Consider the following 19,308-nt stretch of genomic DNA (forward strand, 5'->3'; position numbering starts at 1 on the left):
CAACCGTCATGCTTAGCAAATAAGTTTTGGGCTCAATTGTGGTTGAGCAATTGTATTTAGCAAGTATTTTATTTTAAACTGGCCAATGTCTGGAACTCACTACCTGATTCTGTTGTCACCTGCTCAAACCCCAACTCCTTTACCCTCAAACTAACCTCCATTGACCTCTCCCCATTCCTAAGAGGTCTGTAAGGGGCGTGCATAAGCACACAATCATGCCTACCGTCCCTGTCCTATTGTCCCCAATTATTAGTTCCTATTTCTTATATTTAAACTGATGTTTATTCTTATTTCTATTGTATTGTAAGAATTTGACAAAATAAATAAATAAACTAGCCAGAAAGCTTCGCTCATTGAGCAGTTTTTAAAAAATCAATATAGTTATTCATTCATAGTATTTGGGAACATGTATCCCAGAAATTCACAGAAAAGCTGTATTTTAAGGCTCCTCCCATTTTAAAAAAAACTATGATTCTTTTCATGTGTGTTTGTGGAAAACCTTGGATTAAAACATGCACACAGAGAGCAAAGTGAACACAGGAAACGTTATCTGGTTGCCATTGAAAAAGTGAATTTATTTTAGACTGTAATCTGCAGCTGATTATGTTATAGTAAGTTGAATGGCATTCTTTCTTCTAAGCCGGTTTGTGTAGCTTTGCATAGCTTTGATGTCCATTTATACATCAGATTCCAGAAATACTGCTACACTAATCTGAATATGTTTTTTTTTTTTAAAAAAAGAAAATCTTTCCATTTCTATTGCAGTAAGCATGGAAGACGTGGAAAGAGTGAAACACGAAGCCAAGGTATGAAGTTAGGTAATCGTTAGAAAGACTGCATGTAATGTTCCATTAATTGTTATTTATTTCCAGCATTGTCATTCTGTTCTGACAAGATACAGTGAGGGTGGAAGTGCTTTCTCTGAGCTTGTGGTTTGGTTTTCAAATGTTTCATTATCTGGCTAGGTAACATCTTCAGCAGAGTTTAGGGGATGTCAGTCTTCTTTTAATAGGGATACGGTGGCTCAGCGGCTAAGATGCTGAGCTTGTTGATCAGAAAGGTCGGCCGTTCGACAATTCGAATCCCTAGTGCTACATAATGGATGACTTCCCTGCTTCTGCCAACCTAGCAGTTCGAATGCATGTAAAAAAAATGCAAGTAGAAAAATAGGGACCACTTTGGAGGGAAGGGAACAGCGTTCTGTGCACCTTTGGCATTTAAGTCATGCCGGCCACATGACCACGGAGACGTCTTTGGACAGTGCTGGCTCTTTGGCTTTGAAACGGAGATGAGCACTGCCCCCTAGAGCCAGAAACGACTAGCACATATGTGCGAGGGGAACCTTTACCTTAGTCTTCTTCTCTTTATAAGGGCTTCAGGTGTGGGTGTATCAAGTGAGGATCTTGTAATGGGTCTTGTGATAGGGAGGTTACATCAGGTCAGGGTCATTGGGAGGGTTAGGGTTGTGGGTGCTGTTGCATAGTTTGGTTGAGGATCAGTGCTGTCTCTGGTTGGCCGTTTGGTTGGTTTTAATTCTGAGGGGTTTGTAGGCTAGTTGTAGGTCCAGGTATACAGTGTCTCCCAGAGCTAAGATGGAAATTCTAGGAAGGGTCATCCTGGAACACCTGGAGAGCCTACAACTTGGGGAAGGTTGTTATAGAAAGCAAAGATCTTTTTAAAAGATAAGCTTCCAGGGATTGGACCAGGATTTCTCAACGTCAAGGACCTCAAGATGCATGGACTTCAACGTCCAGAATTCCCCAGCCAAATATTGAGGAATTCTGGGAGTTGAAGTTGCTGAGATTGAGGAAACACTGTGGGACATTAGGGCATTAGAGGCTGTACTCCAAAGAGAGGTTGCAAGTAAGACAAGAACTATATATTAATTTTAAAAAAACAAGTTGAAATTATCTCAAATTACCCTTGATTCTTGATGATTATTACACCCAAACCACTAGTGGCGTGTTGGTGGTGGCGGTGGGAACAGGCACTGTCTAGGGTGGTTTTCAATCTTTTAACTAATAGCCTTGGTGTTACTTGGATCTCCAATCCAATACTAAATAGGATTATACCTATTTGGTTTCCAAACCAGGTAAGTAGCAGTCTACTTGAATTAAGAATGTCTCAGTTTCAGGAGAACTCATAGTTATCAGCAGAGCCTACTGTAGCAAAATTTAAGTTATACACATAATGGTTCAAAATATATGCAGTAATATTATTCTGGTTTACATACAAAATTGACTTAAGAACAGACTCTGGGAATAGATCTCATTCTTAAACTGGGGTTTACTGATAGTCCTTGCCTTATAACTATTCATTCAGTGATGGTTCAAAGTTACAACGTCGCTGGAAAAAGTGACATGACTGTTTTTCACACTTACGACCATTGCAATATCCCCAAGTCACATTATCAACATTCAGACAGTTGGCCACTAACTCATATTTATGACAGTTGTAGTGCCCCAGGGTCATGTTATTCTCTTGTGACCTTCTGTTCTGACCCAAACCTGTTTCCAAGAGAGCAAACACAAGAGTCTTCAAATACCAACTGTAATGTCCATGAGGCTGAGTTTCAAAACGTCTTTGCTTCCTGCAAAGAACATCCGATTCACAGCTGGATTTTATCTTCTTGAAGGAGGGGCCATTACCTTGCAGCTTTACTCCTGAGTCGCCTGTGCTGTTGCAGCTGCTCTTTCCTGCGAGCAACCCTGAATGCACGCACACTTGGCACAGGCTCCTCGGGAACCTCCTCATCGCTACTGCCAGCCCCCACAATCTCTGAAGGCAGCAGTCCACTCCCTGATGGTCCTGGCCCCTCATCTGAGTCCTCGCTCTCCTCAGCCGTCCGCACCTGCTGCCAGCTAACCACAACACCTTCTGAGAAGTCAAGCTGATGGGAAAGCCAGATTCACTTAACAAGTGCAATGAATCACTTAACAACTATGGCAAGAAATGTTGTAAAATGGGGGCAAAACTCACTTAACAGAAGTCTCACTTAGCAACATACATTTGGGGCACAATTGTGGTCCTACATCAAGAGCTACCTGTAGTTGTACAGCAAAGCAAAATAACTACTTATGGTTACAATTGGTTATGATGTATTTAATATATTGGCTCCTGTAAGTTCCATTAAAAAACACATTTGGATTACAGATTTCGGAAGTAGCTGGATTTAAATGCTATCCAAGAGTTTATAAAGTCACATGTTTATGAGTTTAGATCCATGCATAAGTTAGCTGTGTATATACTCAGTTGTACATGTGTTCCTTATTCCTTCTTTTTTTCCCCCCAAGTTCAAAACCTAATCTTGTTCCTTTCCGTATTTCAGGAGCTGAAAGCCATACCTCTTTACCAAAACCATTGCCCAAAATAATTTTTCAACAAGACTTCCCAAAACCATCTCGGCCTGGTCACAAAATGAGATCCAAACCTTCTGTTTTAAAGGCAAGTGGCTTTCTTATCATGGTTTGAAAAGGCTAAATGTGTAAGAAGCAGTGCTAGCTATTAGTTTTTTTTTGTGAAATAGATGGAGCCTCTTTTCATGAAAATCAATGTCAGCGTAGGGTCAACATATGTAGAAGAAGGAATGGCAGAACCTGGGGGAAGGGGCAGAGTCAAAAGAGGAATCAGCCTAGAATCTCTACATAGCCACAAATGGACCACCTTTAACCTCTCTTAAGTTCCTTTGAGCCTTAACTAGTGCCAAAATAGTGCTGTTAGTGGAATAGATTCTTGTGCATAGGCATAAGAGTAATAAATCCGTTCAATTGGAACTTCATATATGGTCCTGATATTTTGCGCCTGACCATATTCAGAACAAGAAGCAACAGGTGGAAACTAATCAAGGAGAAAAGCGATCTAAAACGAAAGAGAAATTTCCTGACAGTAAAAACAACTGATCAGTGGAACAGCTTTCCTCTAGAAATTATGGGCGCTCCAACACTGGAGATTTTTGAGAAAAGATTGGACAACGATTTGTCTAAAATGACATAGGATTTCCTGCTTGCGCAGGTAGCTGGACTAGGAAATCTCCAGGGTCCCGATTCTGTTATTCTGCTATTCTGTTATATTTATAGAATCGTGGTTTAATCTAAATGTGACACCTGTTGCCTTATTGTTTTCAGTACTGATCTACCGAAAAGAGATCAAGTGGTTACCTGATGAAGTTTATTTTGGGGGATACATTGCATGTGTCCTAGTGTCCTCGTGGCAGAAGTTATTTTTTTTTTTAAATAAATGAATAAAATCTGGGTTACAAAATGCTATTGAATGGCATGCTGGAATTGTATTTATTTTTATTAAGCATGAGTAATGCTGCCCTTAATAGGTTAACCTCCAATGTCCATTCCCCTATGTGCAGAGTTTAAATCTCAATATGTACCAGTGGTGGGATTCAACATTTTCTACTACCGGTTCTGTGGGCGTGGCTTGGTGGCATGGTAGGGGAAGGATACTGCAAAATCCCATTCCCTCCCCACTCCTGGGGGAAGGTTACTGCAAAATCCCCATTCCTTCCCCACCCCACTAATCTGCTTTCCAGCTCCGTTCTCCTGTGCAGGGCAACAAAAAAAGACCCGGCCAATCAGCTGGGACTCGGGAGGCAGAGAATAGATGGGGGCAGAGCTAGTCAGAGGTGGTATTTGCCAGTTCTCTGAACTACTCAAAATTTCTACTACCAGTTCTTCAGAACTGGTCAGAACCTGCTGAATACCACCTCTGATATGGACGTCCTTATGATTTAACAAGCACCCTCAACCTATTTGGGTTGGGTGCTCTTTTCTCCATCCCTTTCTCTCCAAACCTTAAATAATAACATGCTGTTTTATTATTAAATGTATAGCCACCATCCTCCAAGAAGCCACAGCCACCGCCACCCGCTGAGACGCCAGAGCCACCCCCAGAGAAGCCACAGCCAGCCCCACCGCAACCACAGCCGGTCCCGGAGAAGCCACAGCCAGCCCCACAGAAGGCACAGCCTGCCACTCCTGCGGTACCTGCGGGAGGCGGGCCTACTGCACCCTCTCAGCCAAAACCGCCAGCTAAAGCAAAAGTCCCCGAGCCAGAACCTAGCATATGGGAAAAGATATTCCCATGCCTAAAGAAAAAGAAACCCCCACCAAAAGAACCTCTGGAGAAACATTTGGTGGCAGTTGCTCCTCCCCCGAAAGGACCGTATGAAAAAACATCTTTCATGGTTGGGGACACACGTTGCATCTCAACAGTGCCTTCGCCACCCTTGCCTGAGGAGGAGCCTAAAAGAAAACGCCAAGCAAGAAGAAAAGGGACAAAAGGAAGACTTCTTGGCCCAAGTCTCGGTGCCCAAGACCGTGTTTTCCATCTTTGATCCTATCAAAGAACCGGCCGAGATTTTCATCCAGGAACCCTCTAAGTTGCCCAAAGGGATTTTGAAGACCTCCGAAGAAAGGGTGCAGACCAGCAAATCCGTTTCCATCATCTTGCCATCAGAAATGGACACAGATGAAGCTCCCCCAGAAGGGGTCGTGAAGTCTTCGAAGACCCACTTCAAAAGCCAGGAGGTATCTCATGTGACCAGCGACAGCTCCGTCCAATCGCTTCCTCGGGAAAGAAAACCCACCTCATCACCTCCTGACCGGGCCAAAGAAAAGGAGGAGAAGTCATCAGTGGAGGAGGAGTCCCCTCCTGCTCCCATTTCTCTCAAATCACAGAAAAAGGACCCCTTGTTTGCCAGAACAAACGCTCCTCTGAAACGGAAAATGAACACAAGAGATACCGCAACTCAGACGGTCCCACCAGTCGAGACCGCTAAACCTGATTCCCCTTTACTCTCATTACCCCTCCCTCAGTCTCCCTCACCAACCTCCACCATGCCTCGACCGACCGAGAAGATGACGTGCCGTTTACCTGCAGCACACTTCCAACTGGAGATGGCGCCTTCGTACATTCCACCCCCGAAACATTTGCGTCATCCGCCTGCACCGAGCAAAGCCAAGGATGAAACAGAACCCCCCAAACCCCCCAAACCAGGAGCCAGAAGCGCACCACTGGTGAGCTCAATGTCTATGCCAAGCCGGTAGCAGCAACGGGCAGAGGAGACCAAACTGGTCCTCTCCACAGCTCTGCTGTTGGGTCCACCCACCTGCCTGGGCTCTCATACTCACCTTTATCCTCTGAATTTGAAGTGCAGCTGCTTTGGGCGGCACAGAAGAGTGCCACGTGGCAGTTGCTGAAGTGACTGGGGTCGTGCAGGCTTGCAGGAGGCAAGTTAGAATGCCTCTGTGCCTGCACAAATGCCTCTGTGCCTGCGCAAAGTGCACGTATGGCACATGCTTGCACACAAAATGTGCCCACCAAGCCATACCCACCCAACCGGTGGTAAAAATATTTGAATCCCACCACTGATTTATACTCCTTGCAGACAGCTGGTCATTTGCATCCTTTTACAGAGTTGTTGAGGCCACTTCAGGGGTGGGATTCTACAGGTTCGCACCTATTTGCTAGAACCAGTTGTTAACATTCTAAGCAGTTTGGAGAACCGGTTGTTAGAAGAAATTACTGGCCTAATCCTGTAAGGAAGGCAGGAAGGAAACATTCTGGTGTTGCTTACAGAACCTGCCTCTCCGTTAACCCTTATTACATTCTTGGCAGGACTAGACTTCCTGTCTCAGGAACTTCTCTGGAGTTGTTTTCCCTTCCTTTGCTGGTACTTTGCTTGTGTGGAGTGACCATTCAAAGTTACAATGGCACTGGAAAAAGTGACTTATGACCCTTTTTTACACTTACGACTGTTGCAGCATCCTCACAGTCACGAGAGGCCAGGCGAGGAGATGCGTGCCTCGATGTGAGTGATATTGAGTTGGCCACACCCAGCCAGTAACATGACCACCAAGCCATGTCCACCCAGTCACATGACCACCAAGCCACGCCCACTACCAAAGCCACGTCCACAGAACCAGTTGTTAAAATTTTTGAATCCCACCCCTGGGCCACTTGGAGGTTTATCTGTGTCCTCAGGGTCACAAATGGGTGGTGCAAATGGGTGTGGAACCGCTGAAAGGACTGTGTTGTAGATTGGAGGTAGATGATGTCATATCCCTCCCCCTCTGTTGAGAGAGGGCTGTTCAATTTTGACTCTATCTCCAATCTACAACATAGTCCTTTCAACAGTTCCAAATCAATTTGCGCCACTCAGGTGACCCTGATGAGAGAGATAAACCTCCAGATGACCTTAACAACCCACTAAAAGAATGCAAATGACCAGCTGCCTGCAAGGGGTATAAATCCTTCCATTCCCCACCATCCACTCAGAGCTGTTGAAGCTGCTTGGATGAGCAGCAAAATGTCTTCAAAGAAAAACCAAAAAGTCCAGTTGCTTCTTGGAAAAAAAGCACCTAAAGTTGGGACTTTAAAGTTGGCAATTTTCTTTTGCAGTTGTTTTTCAACCCTCCTCATTTAGAGGTGGCATTCCACCCTTAAATGACAAAAGAGAAACAAATTTGGGTGCCCATATGTTGGAGAGTGAAGTTCTGGCATCCGGTGGGCCCAATGATCAGTGTTGAATGTTTCGCCTTTCTGACTTGCGTGATTATTATTATTTTTCAAGATCATTCTAGGCTTCAGTATTTTAATTCCCCTTTGAAGATCTTTTTTTTTTTTAATGAACCTGTTTTTGCATTTTACTTTTTCTTTCAATAGCTGCACTTTTTGGATGGAAAAACAAGATACAAATCTAATAGTAAACTTGTATTTGTGTCTCGGGATTCCCATGAAGTAAAATCCCAACCATCCAGGATGTATTATATGTGTAATCATTTTTCCACTTCACGAGAGAAAAATATGGATTGACTTCCTGCAAAATTATGTTGTTTGTTGCTTTCGTGACATTTTCTGCTAGTGTTTAATTCTGTCTTTGCCTTGTCTTTTTCTCCCCAGCCTGGAGCAAAATGGGTTCATAAATTTCTTTTTTAAAGGATTGGGCCAGTCTTCTCCAGAAGTTCCACAAGCGATCAGCTGATATGATGGCACCACTTTTTATGAAAAACCAAAACCAAAAATAAAACTTTTCCACCAGCATCCAGTGATTTATAGATTTTACCTTCTAAAATAGAATATTTTAGATATTTTAATAATAAACATAATGATCACACTCCTGTATAGGACTTTATAGATTGATCTACTTGGATTAGGATTGCCAGAACTTTCATATCTGAAGGAGGATATGATACAATAGGATGTTGTAATAAACCTAGCAAAGGTGCCTTCTGAAGAGATCCAACTATTCTATCAATAATCCCATCGCCTGCTAGATTTCATGGCTGAAGGTAGTTGGGAATCTCCAGTCTTGTCTCATATCTTAACTTACAATATTATTTTGACTCCTCCTCCTCCTCCCTCCTCCTCCTCCTCCCCTCCTCCTCCTCCTCCTCCCCTCCTCCTCCTCCTCCTCCTCCTCCTCCTCACAACTCCCCTGCCTTCTAGCACTGATGATATTTCCTAGCTGGGTAATGAAATGTCTGCAAGAAGACAACCAAGCTCAGAGGACACCAAGGGCCACACAGTCCTAGTACTACTACTCTGCCTTCTAGCACTGATGATGTTCTCTAGCTGGGTAATGAAATGTCTGCAAGGAAATAACCAAGCTCAGAGAATACCAAGGACACCACAGTCCTCCTCCTCTTCCTCCTCCTCCTCCCACTTACAACTCTCCTGCCTGTTAGCACTGATGATGTTCCCAAGCTGGGTAATGAAATGTCTGCAAGAAGACAACCAAGTTCAAAGAACACCAAGGACCCCACAGCCCTAGTACTACTACTCTGCCTTCTAGCACTGATGATGTTCTCTAGCTGGGTAATGAAATGTCTGCAAGGAAATAACCAAGCTCAGAGAATAGCCAGGACACCACAGTCCTCCTCCTCTTCCTCCTCCTCCTCCCACTTACAACTCCCCTGCCTGTTAGCACTGATGATGTTCCCAAGCTGGGTAATGAAATGTCTGCAAGAAGACAACCAAGTTCAAAGAACACCAAGGACCCCACAGCCCTAGTACTACTACTCTGCCTTCTAGCACTGATGATGTTCTCTAGCTGGGTAATGAAATGTCTGCAAGGAAATAACCAAGCTCAGAGAATACCCAGGACACCACAGTCCTCCTCCTCTTCCTCCTCCTCCTCCCACTTACAACTCCCCTGCCTGTTAGCACTGATGATGTTCCCAAGCTGGGTAATGAAATGTCTGCAAGAAGACAACCAAGTTCAAAGAACACCAAGGACCCCACAGCCCTAGTACTACTACTCTGCCTTCTACCACTGATGATGTTCTCTGGCTGGGTAATAAAATGTCTGCAAGGAAATAACCAAGCTCAGAGAATACCAAGGACACCTCCTCCTCCAAGCATCAGTTTGCATTTACAGGCAATCTTCTTTACTTCAGTTTCACATTTACAGGTTTAGAGGCAATACCATAACACCATTTGGTGGTTCCCAAGATGACATGAATTGAACAATGCCGCCATCTCCTGACCAAAAAAAGGAAATAAATTAAAAATAAATCCAATGAAAAATAAATAAAATACCACACTGAAGGAAGTGTAGCAGAGCCATGTTAGTCTATGGTAACCACAAATCAGAAAGAGTCTAAGATCATATTTTTTACAACTAACACATTTTATTAAAAGGCATAAACATTTGTGAGATACAGCTGTCCAAAGCAGCTGAAGGCAGGGCAAGAAGCAATGGGTGGAAACGAATCAAGGACAGAATCAGCCTAGAACAAAATTTCCTGAGAATGAGAACAATTAACCAGTGGAACAACTTGCCTTCAGGAGTTGTGAAATTGCTTCAGAACTACGACGGCATTGGACAGTCACTTGTCTGAAATGGCTGGTCTAGAAGACCTCCAAAGTCCCTTCCTGCTTTGATTGATTGATTAGTGATTCAGTCTTGCCAATATTAGATTTGTCATGTCAAGTATAAGTCTCAGTATGTTTGCCTTTATTTATCTTCAAAACAGAAGAGAAAAATGAATGTTCAGTCTCTTTTTTTTTTAAACAAACTTTATTGATTACAAAACCAAAATATCAAACAAACACAACACACAGAAGAAGAAAGAAAAGAATTAGAAAAAAAAAGAAAATGATTAAAAAACTAACAATTCTACTATCGACAGTCTGTGGTTCCTTGTTTGTTATCAATATTAGTGATCCATTTACAAATACATCTTATTGCGAATATATAATTATGATTTACATTTTACGTTATTTACTAATATATTTTCTATTTTTGTTCTATCCAGTCATACCAGCATTCCCAGCTTCTATAATATTCTGATGTTTCTTTTTCCTTAAGTGCTAAGGTTAACTTTTCAATCTCTGCACAGGCTGTTATCTTCTGTATAACCATCTCCTCTGTTGGAATATCTGCTTGTTTCCAACACTGTGCAAAGGTTATTCTGGCTGCAGTAAGAATATGCAGTATTATATATTTGACATTTTTAGGAATTTGTCTATTAAATATCCCCAATAGGAAGAATTCTGGTTTTAATTCAATTTGCTCCGCCGTTATTTCCTCTAACCATTTTTTTTATTCTATGCCAGTATCTTTGGGCTTCAGTGCAGGACCACCACATATGAAAAAATGTTTCCTGTTTCTTTTTACATTTCCAGCAATTCGGATTCATGTTAGGAGACATTTTCGCTATTCTCAAGGGTGAGAGATGCCATCTATAAAACATTTTATAGGCATTTTCTTTATATGCTGCTGATCTTGTAATTTTATTATTCCTTGTCCAAACCTTTTCCCATTCTAATAATGTAATGCTACGTCCTATGTTTCTGCTCCAAGCTATCATGTTGCCTTTGACAACTTCCTCTTCTAATTCCGTCTCTAGTAAATAATTATAAAATTTAGTTATTTTTTTTTTATCTGGACCTAATAAAATTTTATCTATTTGTTGTGCCTTAGTATAAATTCCAAAATTTTTCTTGTCCTGGCTATATCTATTTTGAATTTGCAAATAAGCCCACCGGTCTACTTGTAGCCCCTGTTCTTGGAGATCTTGCCATGATTTTAAAGTTCCTTTTTATTTTATTTTATTTTAATAAAAATAAAATTTTATTTTTTCTTATTTTATTAAGATCTAGATTATTTGGATGTATCATCACCTCCATCGTTGAGATCCAAATTGGGATTTTTATATAATGGTTTTTTTTATTTTGTTCCAATTAGCCAATAAGGAATCTCTAATTATATGTCTGTGGAAATACTTCTGCTTAATTTTCCCAATGTCCCATAAAAATGCATGCCATCCCCTCTGTAAATCATGGCCTTCTAAAAATAAGATCCTTTTATTCGACAGATTTACCCACTCTTTCAACCAGAGTAAGGAGGCTGCACTACACTATAATTCCCAATTTGGGAGTGCCATACCTCCCCTGCTCTTCATATCTTGCATTGCCTTTAGGTTTATCCTCGTTTTTTTCCCTTGCCAGATAAATTTGGTGATTATCTTGTTAAGTTCCACTAAATAATTTTTATGTATTTTTATTGGTATTGTTTGGAATAAGTAAATAAATTTGGGCAGAATATTCATTTTTATAGTGGCAATCCTCCCTAATAAAGAGATTTGCAATTTAACCCATATCTCTAAATCTTTTTTAACTTGCTATAATAATTTATTATAATTATTTCCATTAGAGTTTTGCATTGAGCCGTCAACCAAATTCCTAGGTATTTAACTTTTTTTACTATTTGTAATCCCATTATCCTTTCCAATTTTAGTTTTTGTTTTTCTGTTAAATTTTTAGTTATTAATTTCATTTTTTCCCTATTAATTTTAAGTCCTGCAACTTCCCCAAATTGATCTAACTCTTTCAGTAATTCTTGACCTGTTTCAATTGGTTCCTCTATGAAAAATACCATATCATCCTGCAAATGACTGGAGTTTATATTCTTCTTTTTTAATTTTTAGTCCTTTTATTCCTGGGTTCTGTCTAATTCGTGTAAGCAATGTTTCCAAAGATAATATGAAGAGCAGGGGGGATAATGGACATCCCTGCCTGACACCTTTCTCTATTTTAATTGAGCACGTGTACTCTCCATTAATTATAATATTCGCCTTTTGTGAATCATAAATTGTAGTCACGATGTTTTCAAACTTAGGGCCTAGATTCATACTGTAAATTTGTTAAATTAGGAATTGCAAATTTCAATTGTCAAAGGCCTTCTGTGCATCCAAGAATACAAGGGCTATTTGTTTTTCCGGGTGGGCTTCGTAGTATTCCAAAACATTTAATACTATCCTTAAATTATTCCTGATTTGTCTATTAGGAAGAAATCCGTTTTGATCTTTATGTACATATTCATTCAATATTTTTTTCAATCTATTTGCTATAATTGTAGTAAATATTTTATAATCAGTATTTAACAGGGAAATTGGTCTATAGTTTTATATATGTCGTGAATCTGAATTGAGTATCTGATATAGCCCATTTCTTGCTTAGCATCATAAATTTTGGGCTCAATTGTAGTCATATGTCGAGGACTACCTGTATATCTCCTATGCTACTTTTTTTTTTTTAAACTGATTTTGAAAACCATCAATTTTGCTTTCATCTACCACTTTCCAAATTAACGAGACTAGCTTAACGTTATTTTAAGATGCCACTTTCCCATTGTTGCAGAGCTTAGGTTTTATAATGGCTTTCTATGGTACTGTATTGCTTTATTGAGTGTAGTTTTATTATATCTTATTATTGTGTTTATTATTGTGAGATCACAATGATTCCTTGGGAAGCAGCTTATAAATAAAAATAAATTATTAGAAAGGGGGAAAAAACCCTTTGCTTTAGGCACCTTTGAACAATCAAAATGTTGTCAACCTGACATTTTATGAATTCATTTTATTTTGTTTTTATTCTAGTAGACATGGATCTTTCTATTTAAAGGCATACCTCACAAACATTCACACTCCATACACCCTATTCCACATAGTTATGTTGTCTTTGGTTAAGTAAGTAAGGAAGGAAGGAAGGAAGGAAGGAAGGAAGGAAGGAAGGAAGGAAGGAAGGAGAGAAAGAGAGAGAGAAAGGGATAGAGACAGAGAAGTGAAAGGACACACTACATGAATTTTAGCAGGAGGGTGTAAACAAGGTTTTTTTCAGTACAATACTGGATACACCTGTAAAACATGTAGTACAATGCAAACTTTAATGTCAATATATACATAATTGGAAATAAAAAATTTAAGGGGAGAAAAAATTCTGAATGGAATAAATACAATATGGTACAAAATCCACAGTCCGTCTGAGACATGAGGGTTACAATACTGACAACAGTGTGGTCAGATGACAACGTTTTAATCCTTTAGGAAGTACTACGCCCAAATATCATGTAAATAAAACTTGAATAATTGCCTTTCCTGTAGTGCTTCTATTGCTCCGCAGCTGAAGATAAGTCAGTTAACAGCCAGGTTCAGATGGAACATATTTCAACACAAAAGGCCATGGGAAAACTTGGTCTAGCACACGCTATTCCATTCCTCCTTGCCATGCAATGGTTGAAAAACCCCTTATCATGGCTTTCTGTTACATCTTAACAAGGCATAAGATGGACAGAATCACAGCCTGAAAGCAATGTCAAATGATGGTTATAGATTCCAGTTTGTTATCTATCTATCTTTGGTTCTAATGATGAATTCTGGCTGATTCAGCAACTCTTCATGTGAAGCAATAGAAAGAAAGAGGAAGGGATGGTAGACCATGGTGAAATCAAAGGTCATTTACAACCTAGCTTTTCAAACTGAAGTTCAAATCCACTTATTCAGTGTTGGGGAACTGGAGGGATGGATATAAATCATTCTGCCCCACCTTCCTAAACAGTCCCAGACCATAATATCAAGATTTCCATCCAGAAAATTCCCATGAAGGCAGCTGCCTATTCGGAACTTAAAATGGAATTGACTTAAGGTGTCCCACTGGAACCAAATAAGATAACGTCTCATCTAAATTGAGTTTTATTATGCACCAACTGTTTCAACTTACCCTGTCTTTTTTTACCCTAATGTCAACTAACATGAAATACTGGTTAGTATTATAACTTATAGGTAAAGATAAAGGTATCCCATCCAATTGTTTCCAACTCTACTGAATGGTGCTCATCTCAATTTCTTGGTCAAAGGAGCCAGCGTTGTCCATGGTCATGTGGCCAGCATGACTTTATGCCAAGGGGCATGGAACGCTGTTACCTTCCCACTGAAGTGGTACTTATTTATCTACTCGCATTTATGTGCATTCGAACTGTGAGGTGGGTAGGCACTGTTCTGTTGGCTGGAATAGTTTGACAAGCCAGTTATCAGCCAGGTTATGATGCAACATATTCCAACATGCAAAGCCATAGGGAAACTTAGTCTAGCACGCACTATTCCTTTCCTCCTTGCCATGCGACTGTTGAAACCCTCCTGATCATAGCTTTCCATTACATCTGAACAAGGTGTAAGATGGACGAAACCAGAGTCTGTGAAGCAATTTGAAATGATGAGCTCAGCTTTAGCCACTGAACCCAATATTCCCACATCACACTGCAATTTCTAAAGTCTCACAATACTGAAAGTGCGATCCTAGGGCTTCTTAATCATTGCTGTTCATTTCAATGGGTAGAAGTGATTTTTTTCCCTAGAAAACCATAGCTGACAAACCTCTATTTGAGGTTGTATTAGTATCCAAACCAAAACAGGAACTTACAGCCTAGAACAGACCATGTATGTTTCTGTAAAAGAACATCTATCACATTCCAACGAAGGGATTTGTATGGACAAACTTACATTGTTCCTACAAGGTGAGAGCAATCCCTGTGGCAAATAATTAACCTTAGGAGCATTTTTTAAAGGAAGTATATATTAGGAGGTTCTACTTATTTCTTGGGTTACGTACTTCAAGATACATGTGAAGATCTGCTTTTGAAAAAGCATTCCAGCATGTGCTATAAAGAGAAAAATGAATGTATTTTTCCCCTTTTGGTTCGTTCCATCCATGTCAAAGTCATCGGCTGTCATTTCCGTGCATCTTGAGGGAAGGCGTTTTCCCTCTCTTCAAAACTGCTTTCACTTAGCAGATTAAAGAAAGAATCATTCTTAATGACCAGATATTCAGTGTCTTCTCAGAATTTATACTGTGCTTATCTGCAAGCAAACTGACTGACTCTTGGATACTTGTCTCCAAAAGCTTATATAACTTATCACTAACTATCCAGGAAATTATAATTATTGCAACCCACCCTTCAGAAAAGTCACTAGGCCTCAAATACGCTCACAAAATACCCAAAACATGAGATTTGGCTGTTGAAAAAGTCCCTGAGATTTTGTTGATTTCCTGCCCGTCAGTGTAGACAATATTGGTCTAGAAGTGCATTTATTCTGATTTGAGAAAAGTCTGGTTTTCTGTTGGTATAAAACAAAATGTACGGCTGAGATAATATATATTCACTCCTTAAAGGGAGGATTTGATTAAGCAAAATAAATCCGTGTGTGTGTGTGTGTGTGTGTGTGTGTGTGTGTGTGTGTGTGTGGTATTCAGCTTTGTTCAGGTATTTTCCCACGTCATTATAGCTGTGCTTTTAAAGTTGTAAGCACGTTTGGCAGAATCTCATCAGATGAGATTCTGCCGAACGCTGCTACAACTTTAAAAGCACAACTATAATGATGTGGGAAAATACAACAAAGCTGAATACCATACATGTAAGTACCACGAAAACTTAAGAATATATACATATACATATACATATACATATACATATACATATACATATACATATACATATATATATATATATATATATATATACTATTGAAGTAGATGGAAAAAGTAGTCTTTTTCCTCATGTAATTTATGATCAGCATTTCCAGTTTCTTATAACTCTGTGAAAATGTTTAATGAATTTTAACAAATGCATTATATTTTCAGACTTTAGTCTTAGCAGTTTTATTTGATCCCAAATGAAGTCATCAAACAAAAGAATAAAATATTATTCAGCATAATATTCAGCACTCTCTTGATTTCTTGTAATGAGTTCTCTAATTCATTAATGGTTATTCAAGGAAGGTCATCCAAAAAACTGATTCTATATTATTAGGATATTGATCAATTGCATTAATCTCATTTCACAATAAAATATCTCAGTAATCCATATTGGAATATCTTTCTTTGAGGGAAGAGGAAGGGAGACTTCTAAGGTCCATTTTCTAAGAAAACATGCCAGTTTGAAACTAATCTAGATCTAATATGAGTTAACCTGACCAATTTCATAATTTTTCCAAGTAATCCTTGTAATCTTCATTGGTTTTATTCTTCCCATTGAATGTATGGATTCATGAGGAATTTAAAACTTGATTAGAAAAGACCAAGGAATATTTCAAAGCTTGCACTTTTCCAGGGGATACAAAGTCGATATTAAAAAGGAAAGAAGAAGAAAAAAGGGAGGGGGACCATTAACATAAGCATTTATCTTCTAAACTGTTTACAAAACATCCGAGAGAAATGGGAATTCAGAGAACTTGCCAATGTGTAAATAAATAAAATCTGTTGTGAAATATGGTTTGTGATTAAAAACATCATTAACTTACAACTTAGGATGAATAAAATGCTGTCCCAGGATGAGAAAATTCAGGCACAGTGAGAACCGAAGAACAATTGAAGACAGCAAAATGTGTTAGCTTAATTAGCAAAGTAGCTTAATTTATCTTGTGTCGATACCAATCAAGGTAGCTTAGTTTGTCTTGTCTCAATACCCATCAAGTGGCAGGGTTCAATCCAGAATGTCAGTGCAAATGCAATGTCAGTGCTTCTATGGTTAAATGAAATGGGCACAGACTGTGTGACACCAAAGTTCACAGATGAAACAAATCTAAGCCTCAGGACATGAGAGTACAATACTGGACGAGTTGATATCAACTCGTAGCCTTTTAGATATAGGATGTAAGCTCTACACAACTTATTTTGTATCTAGGAATATTGTATATCTAAGCAGGGGTGCCCAACCTTGGGCAACTTTGAGGCCTGTGGACTTCAGCTACCAGAATTATCCAGCCAGGCATGAGAATACTGGGAGTCCACACATGTGGTATAAACCTCTGCACACCTTATTCTGTACCTAAGCAGGGATGCCCAACCTTGGCAAATTTAAGGCTTATGGACTTCAACTCCCAGAATTCCCATGGCTGGCTGGAGAATTCTGCCAGCTGAAGTCCACAGGCCTCAAAGTTGCCAAGGGTGGACACCCCTGATCTAAAGTAGTATATCAAGTAGAGATCTACTTACCCCGTCTTGAAAAGGTCCAATGATGGTGAAGTCATACATAAAGTTTAAGTACAACAGATTATTTATTATCCTAACAACCACCACTCTTCAAAAGCCTTAAGAAAGACACAGCTAGGTTGACCAAATCTACAGCTTCTAATGAAGGCTTTACACACTATCGTCTTGGTGTATGTTCATGGATTATTATAGCTGTACATGATTATTTTTTTTTTTTACACATAATTGCCTGACACCAACAGAAGATAAGGGCATTTTGCACTAGGATATCCATTTCGGTGGTCCTACCCACGAATCGAATGCCATGGAGTCCGCCGGTTAAGGGGATTGATTTACAAAACCAGAGCACATCATGTTTAATGATTTCTTTTCTTTGTCTTTACAATAGGGCCAAGATAGCAAAAATATTAAAACACTGACCTTTTCTTCTGAAATGAAATTTACAACTTGAGCAACGTCTCTGGTCAACTAATATATATCTTTATAAACCGGATGAAAACTATACAGTATTTAAAAGTATTAACATAATGCGATTGATCTCTGAAATGAAATGTGTACCAAAAATTCCTCACCACAGTTGCGAAATACCCTGGTGCTACTGAAACCAACCTACGAACAGCAACAAATCCTCTAAACTGTTAGAAGTTTTTTTTTCCCCTTCCTTTCTTCAACTGAATTCAAGTAGTGTAGGAGGAACTGGTAGATGCCTTTAAATTCACAGGGCAGGCAAATACAGAGCTGTTTCCTGGGTTTTGTTTTTGCTTTTCTGTGTTCCAGCTGACCTATAAGTCTGTGGATGTGAGTTTTTTCATGCTTCTACGCTGAGCCAAGCCTGACGCTGCAACTGGTTCCAAAATAGGCTGAAATGTCTTGTTGTTCAGTGCAGAATATGTAGCAGCCATGGCCCCCTGGAACATAACGACATTAAATGACAAATCAACCCACCATCCACAATCCTCATTAAGGTACAGATCTCCGTCCCTATGTTGAGTTTTGCCAACTTTACCTTCACTAGATGTGGTGCGTCTTGCCTATTTAACTGATAATGTGGCAGCTGATCTCTACAGGCTATCCATGAATGTTTGAGAACTTGCTCGGCGGTATATCTTTGATGTGGATCGACATGTAGCATATGAGATAGCAAATCCTGGATCAAACAGATAACAGGAGTTATGAGTACAACTTAGAGAAGAGGAGGTTACAAAGAGTTGAACGTGGTGGTTCTCATATTGTCATTCCTACCAGCATAATAGCAGTGGTCCTTTCACCCCAAAATTTCTACGCTACTGGAATTGTTTTATGTATTTATTTATTTATTGGAATTTGCCCAACAAAAATGAGAAGAAGAGTAAAAATACAATGACAGGGACGATAGTCACCTTAGTGCACTTATGCACGCCCCCTCGTACTAACCACTTCAGTATGATGTAAGGTCCACGGAAGTCAATTTGTGAGTGAAACTGTAACATGAGTGGAAAGCTCAAAGTAGAATTAATACACACCCTGAACAGGGTATTATCTCATTGGATGTATCTATTACAACAGTTTGAATAATACTGTTGGTTATGAAGCAGAGCTGAATTTCAGTTTTTAGAAGAGGTAGAACAGGAAAAGCATCATATGTCAAATTACAGATCTGGTTAAAATTTACATAATATATTGGAATATCTACATAATATCAATTAAATGAAATTTATTCAGCCTGACATTCACGTATGAAAAAATTCTGGCTTATGTGTTGTTTTTTTAAAAATAAACTGAATAATTTTAGCCCGTGCAGGCTAAGCGTGCTAAGTAAATCTTACAGAAGAGTTAAGTAACTTATAGTACCTTGCTTTTTAGATAAAGTTAATTTTCAAATATTTTTTGAAAGCGCTTTAAAATTATTTATAAAAGGTGGTGGTAAGTTTCTTATTACTGATCACTACCAAAAATGCATGGTGAAGCTCTGATTTAACTGGCATTTTGCAGAAGAGGCATTACACATAAATGCCTATGAAATCCAAATTTATGAAAATTGCACCTTTT

The 19,308-nt window shown here is 39.5% G+C and overlaps 2 protein-coding genes across 3 annotated transcripts in view; one reads left to right on the forward strand and one right to left on the reverse strand.

Annotated features, from left to right (window-relative positions):
* The first annotated feature begins 770 nt into the window (after positions 1–770).
* LOC148129751 (uncharacterized) lies at positions 771–8,353 on the forward strand. Its single transcript, XM_087972342.1, has 6 exons — positions 771–806; positions 2,065–2,092; positions 3,329–3,444; positions 4,841–5,315; positions 5,356–6,026; positions 7,912–8,353. The coding sequence occupies exons 1-6, from the start codon at positions 771–773 to the stop codon at positions 7,945–7,947; spliced, it is 1,362 nt and encodes a 453-aa protein (XP_087828468.1). The 3' UTR covers positions 7,948–8,353.
* An 8,973-nt stretch (positions 8,354–17,326) lies between these two features.
* The window catches only part of RPS6KA6 (ribosomal protein S6 kinase A6), a 63,507-nt gene continuing 61,525 nt past the window's right edge, over positions 17,327–19,308 (reverse strand). For both annotated transcript variants that reach the window (XM_087972068.1, XM_087972069.1), the window contains exons 21-22: positions 18,287–18,427; positions 17,327–18,188 (exon numbers count right to left, since the gene is read on the reverse strand). In XM_087972068.1, coding sequence (XP_087828194.1) covers positions 18,063–18,188; positions 18,287–18,427 — 267 coding nt within the window. In that variant the 3' untranslated portion in view covers positions 17,327–18,062. The remainder of the gene's footprint in view (positions 18,189–18,286; positions 18,428–19,308) is intronic.

Source organism: Notechis scutatus, chromosome 10, assembly GCF_049901735.1.
Source record: "Notechis scutatus isolate UNSWTSFEM ecotype Mainland chromosome 10, rNotScu1.2, whole genome shotgun sequence".
Taxonomy (NCBI): domain Eukaryota; kingdom Metazoa; phylum Chordata; class Lepidosauria; order Squamata; family Elapidae; genus Notechis; species Notechis scutatus.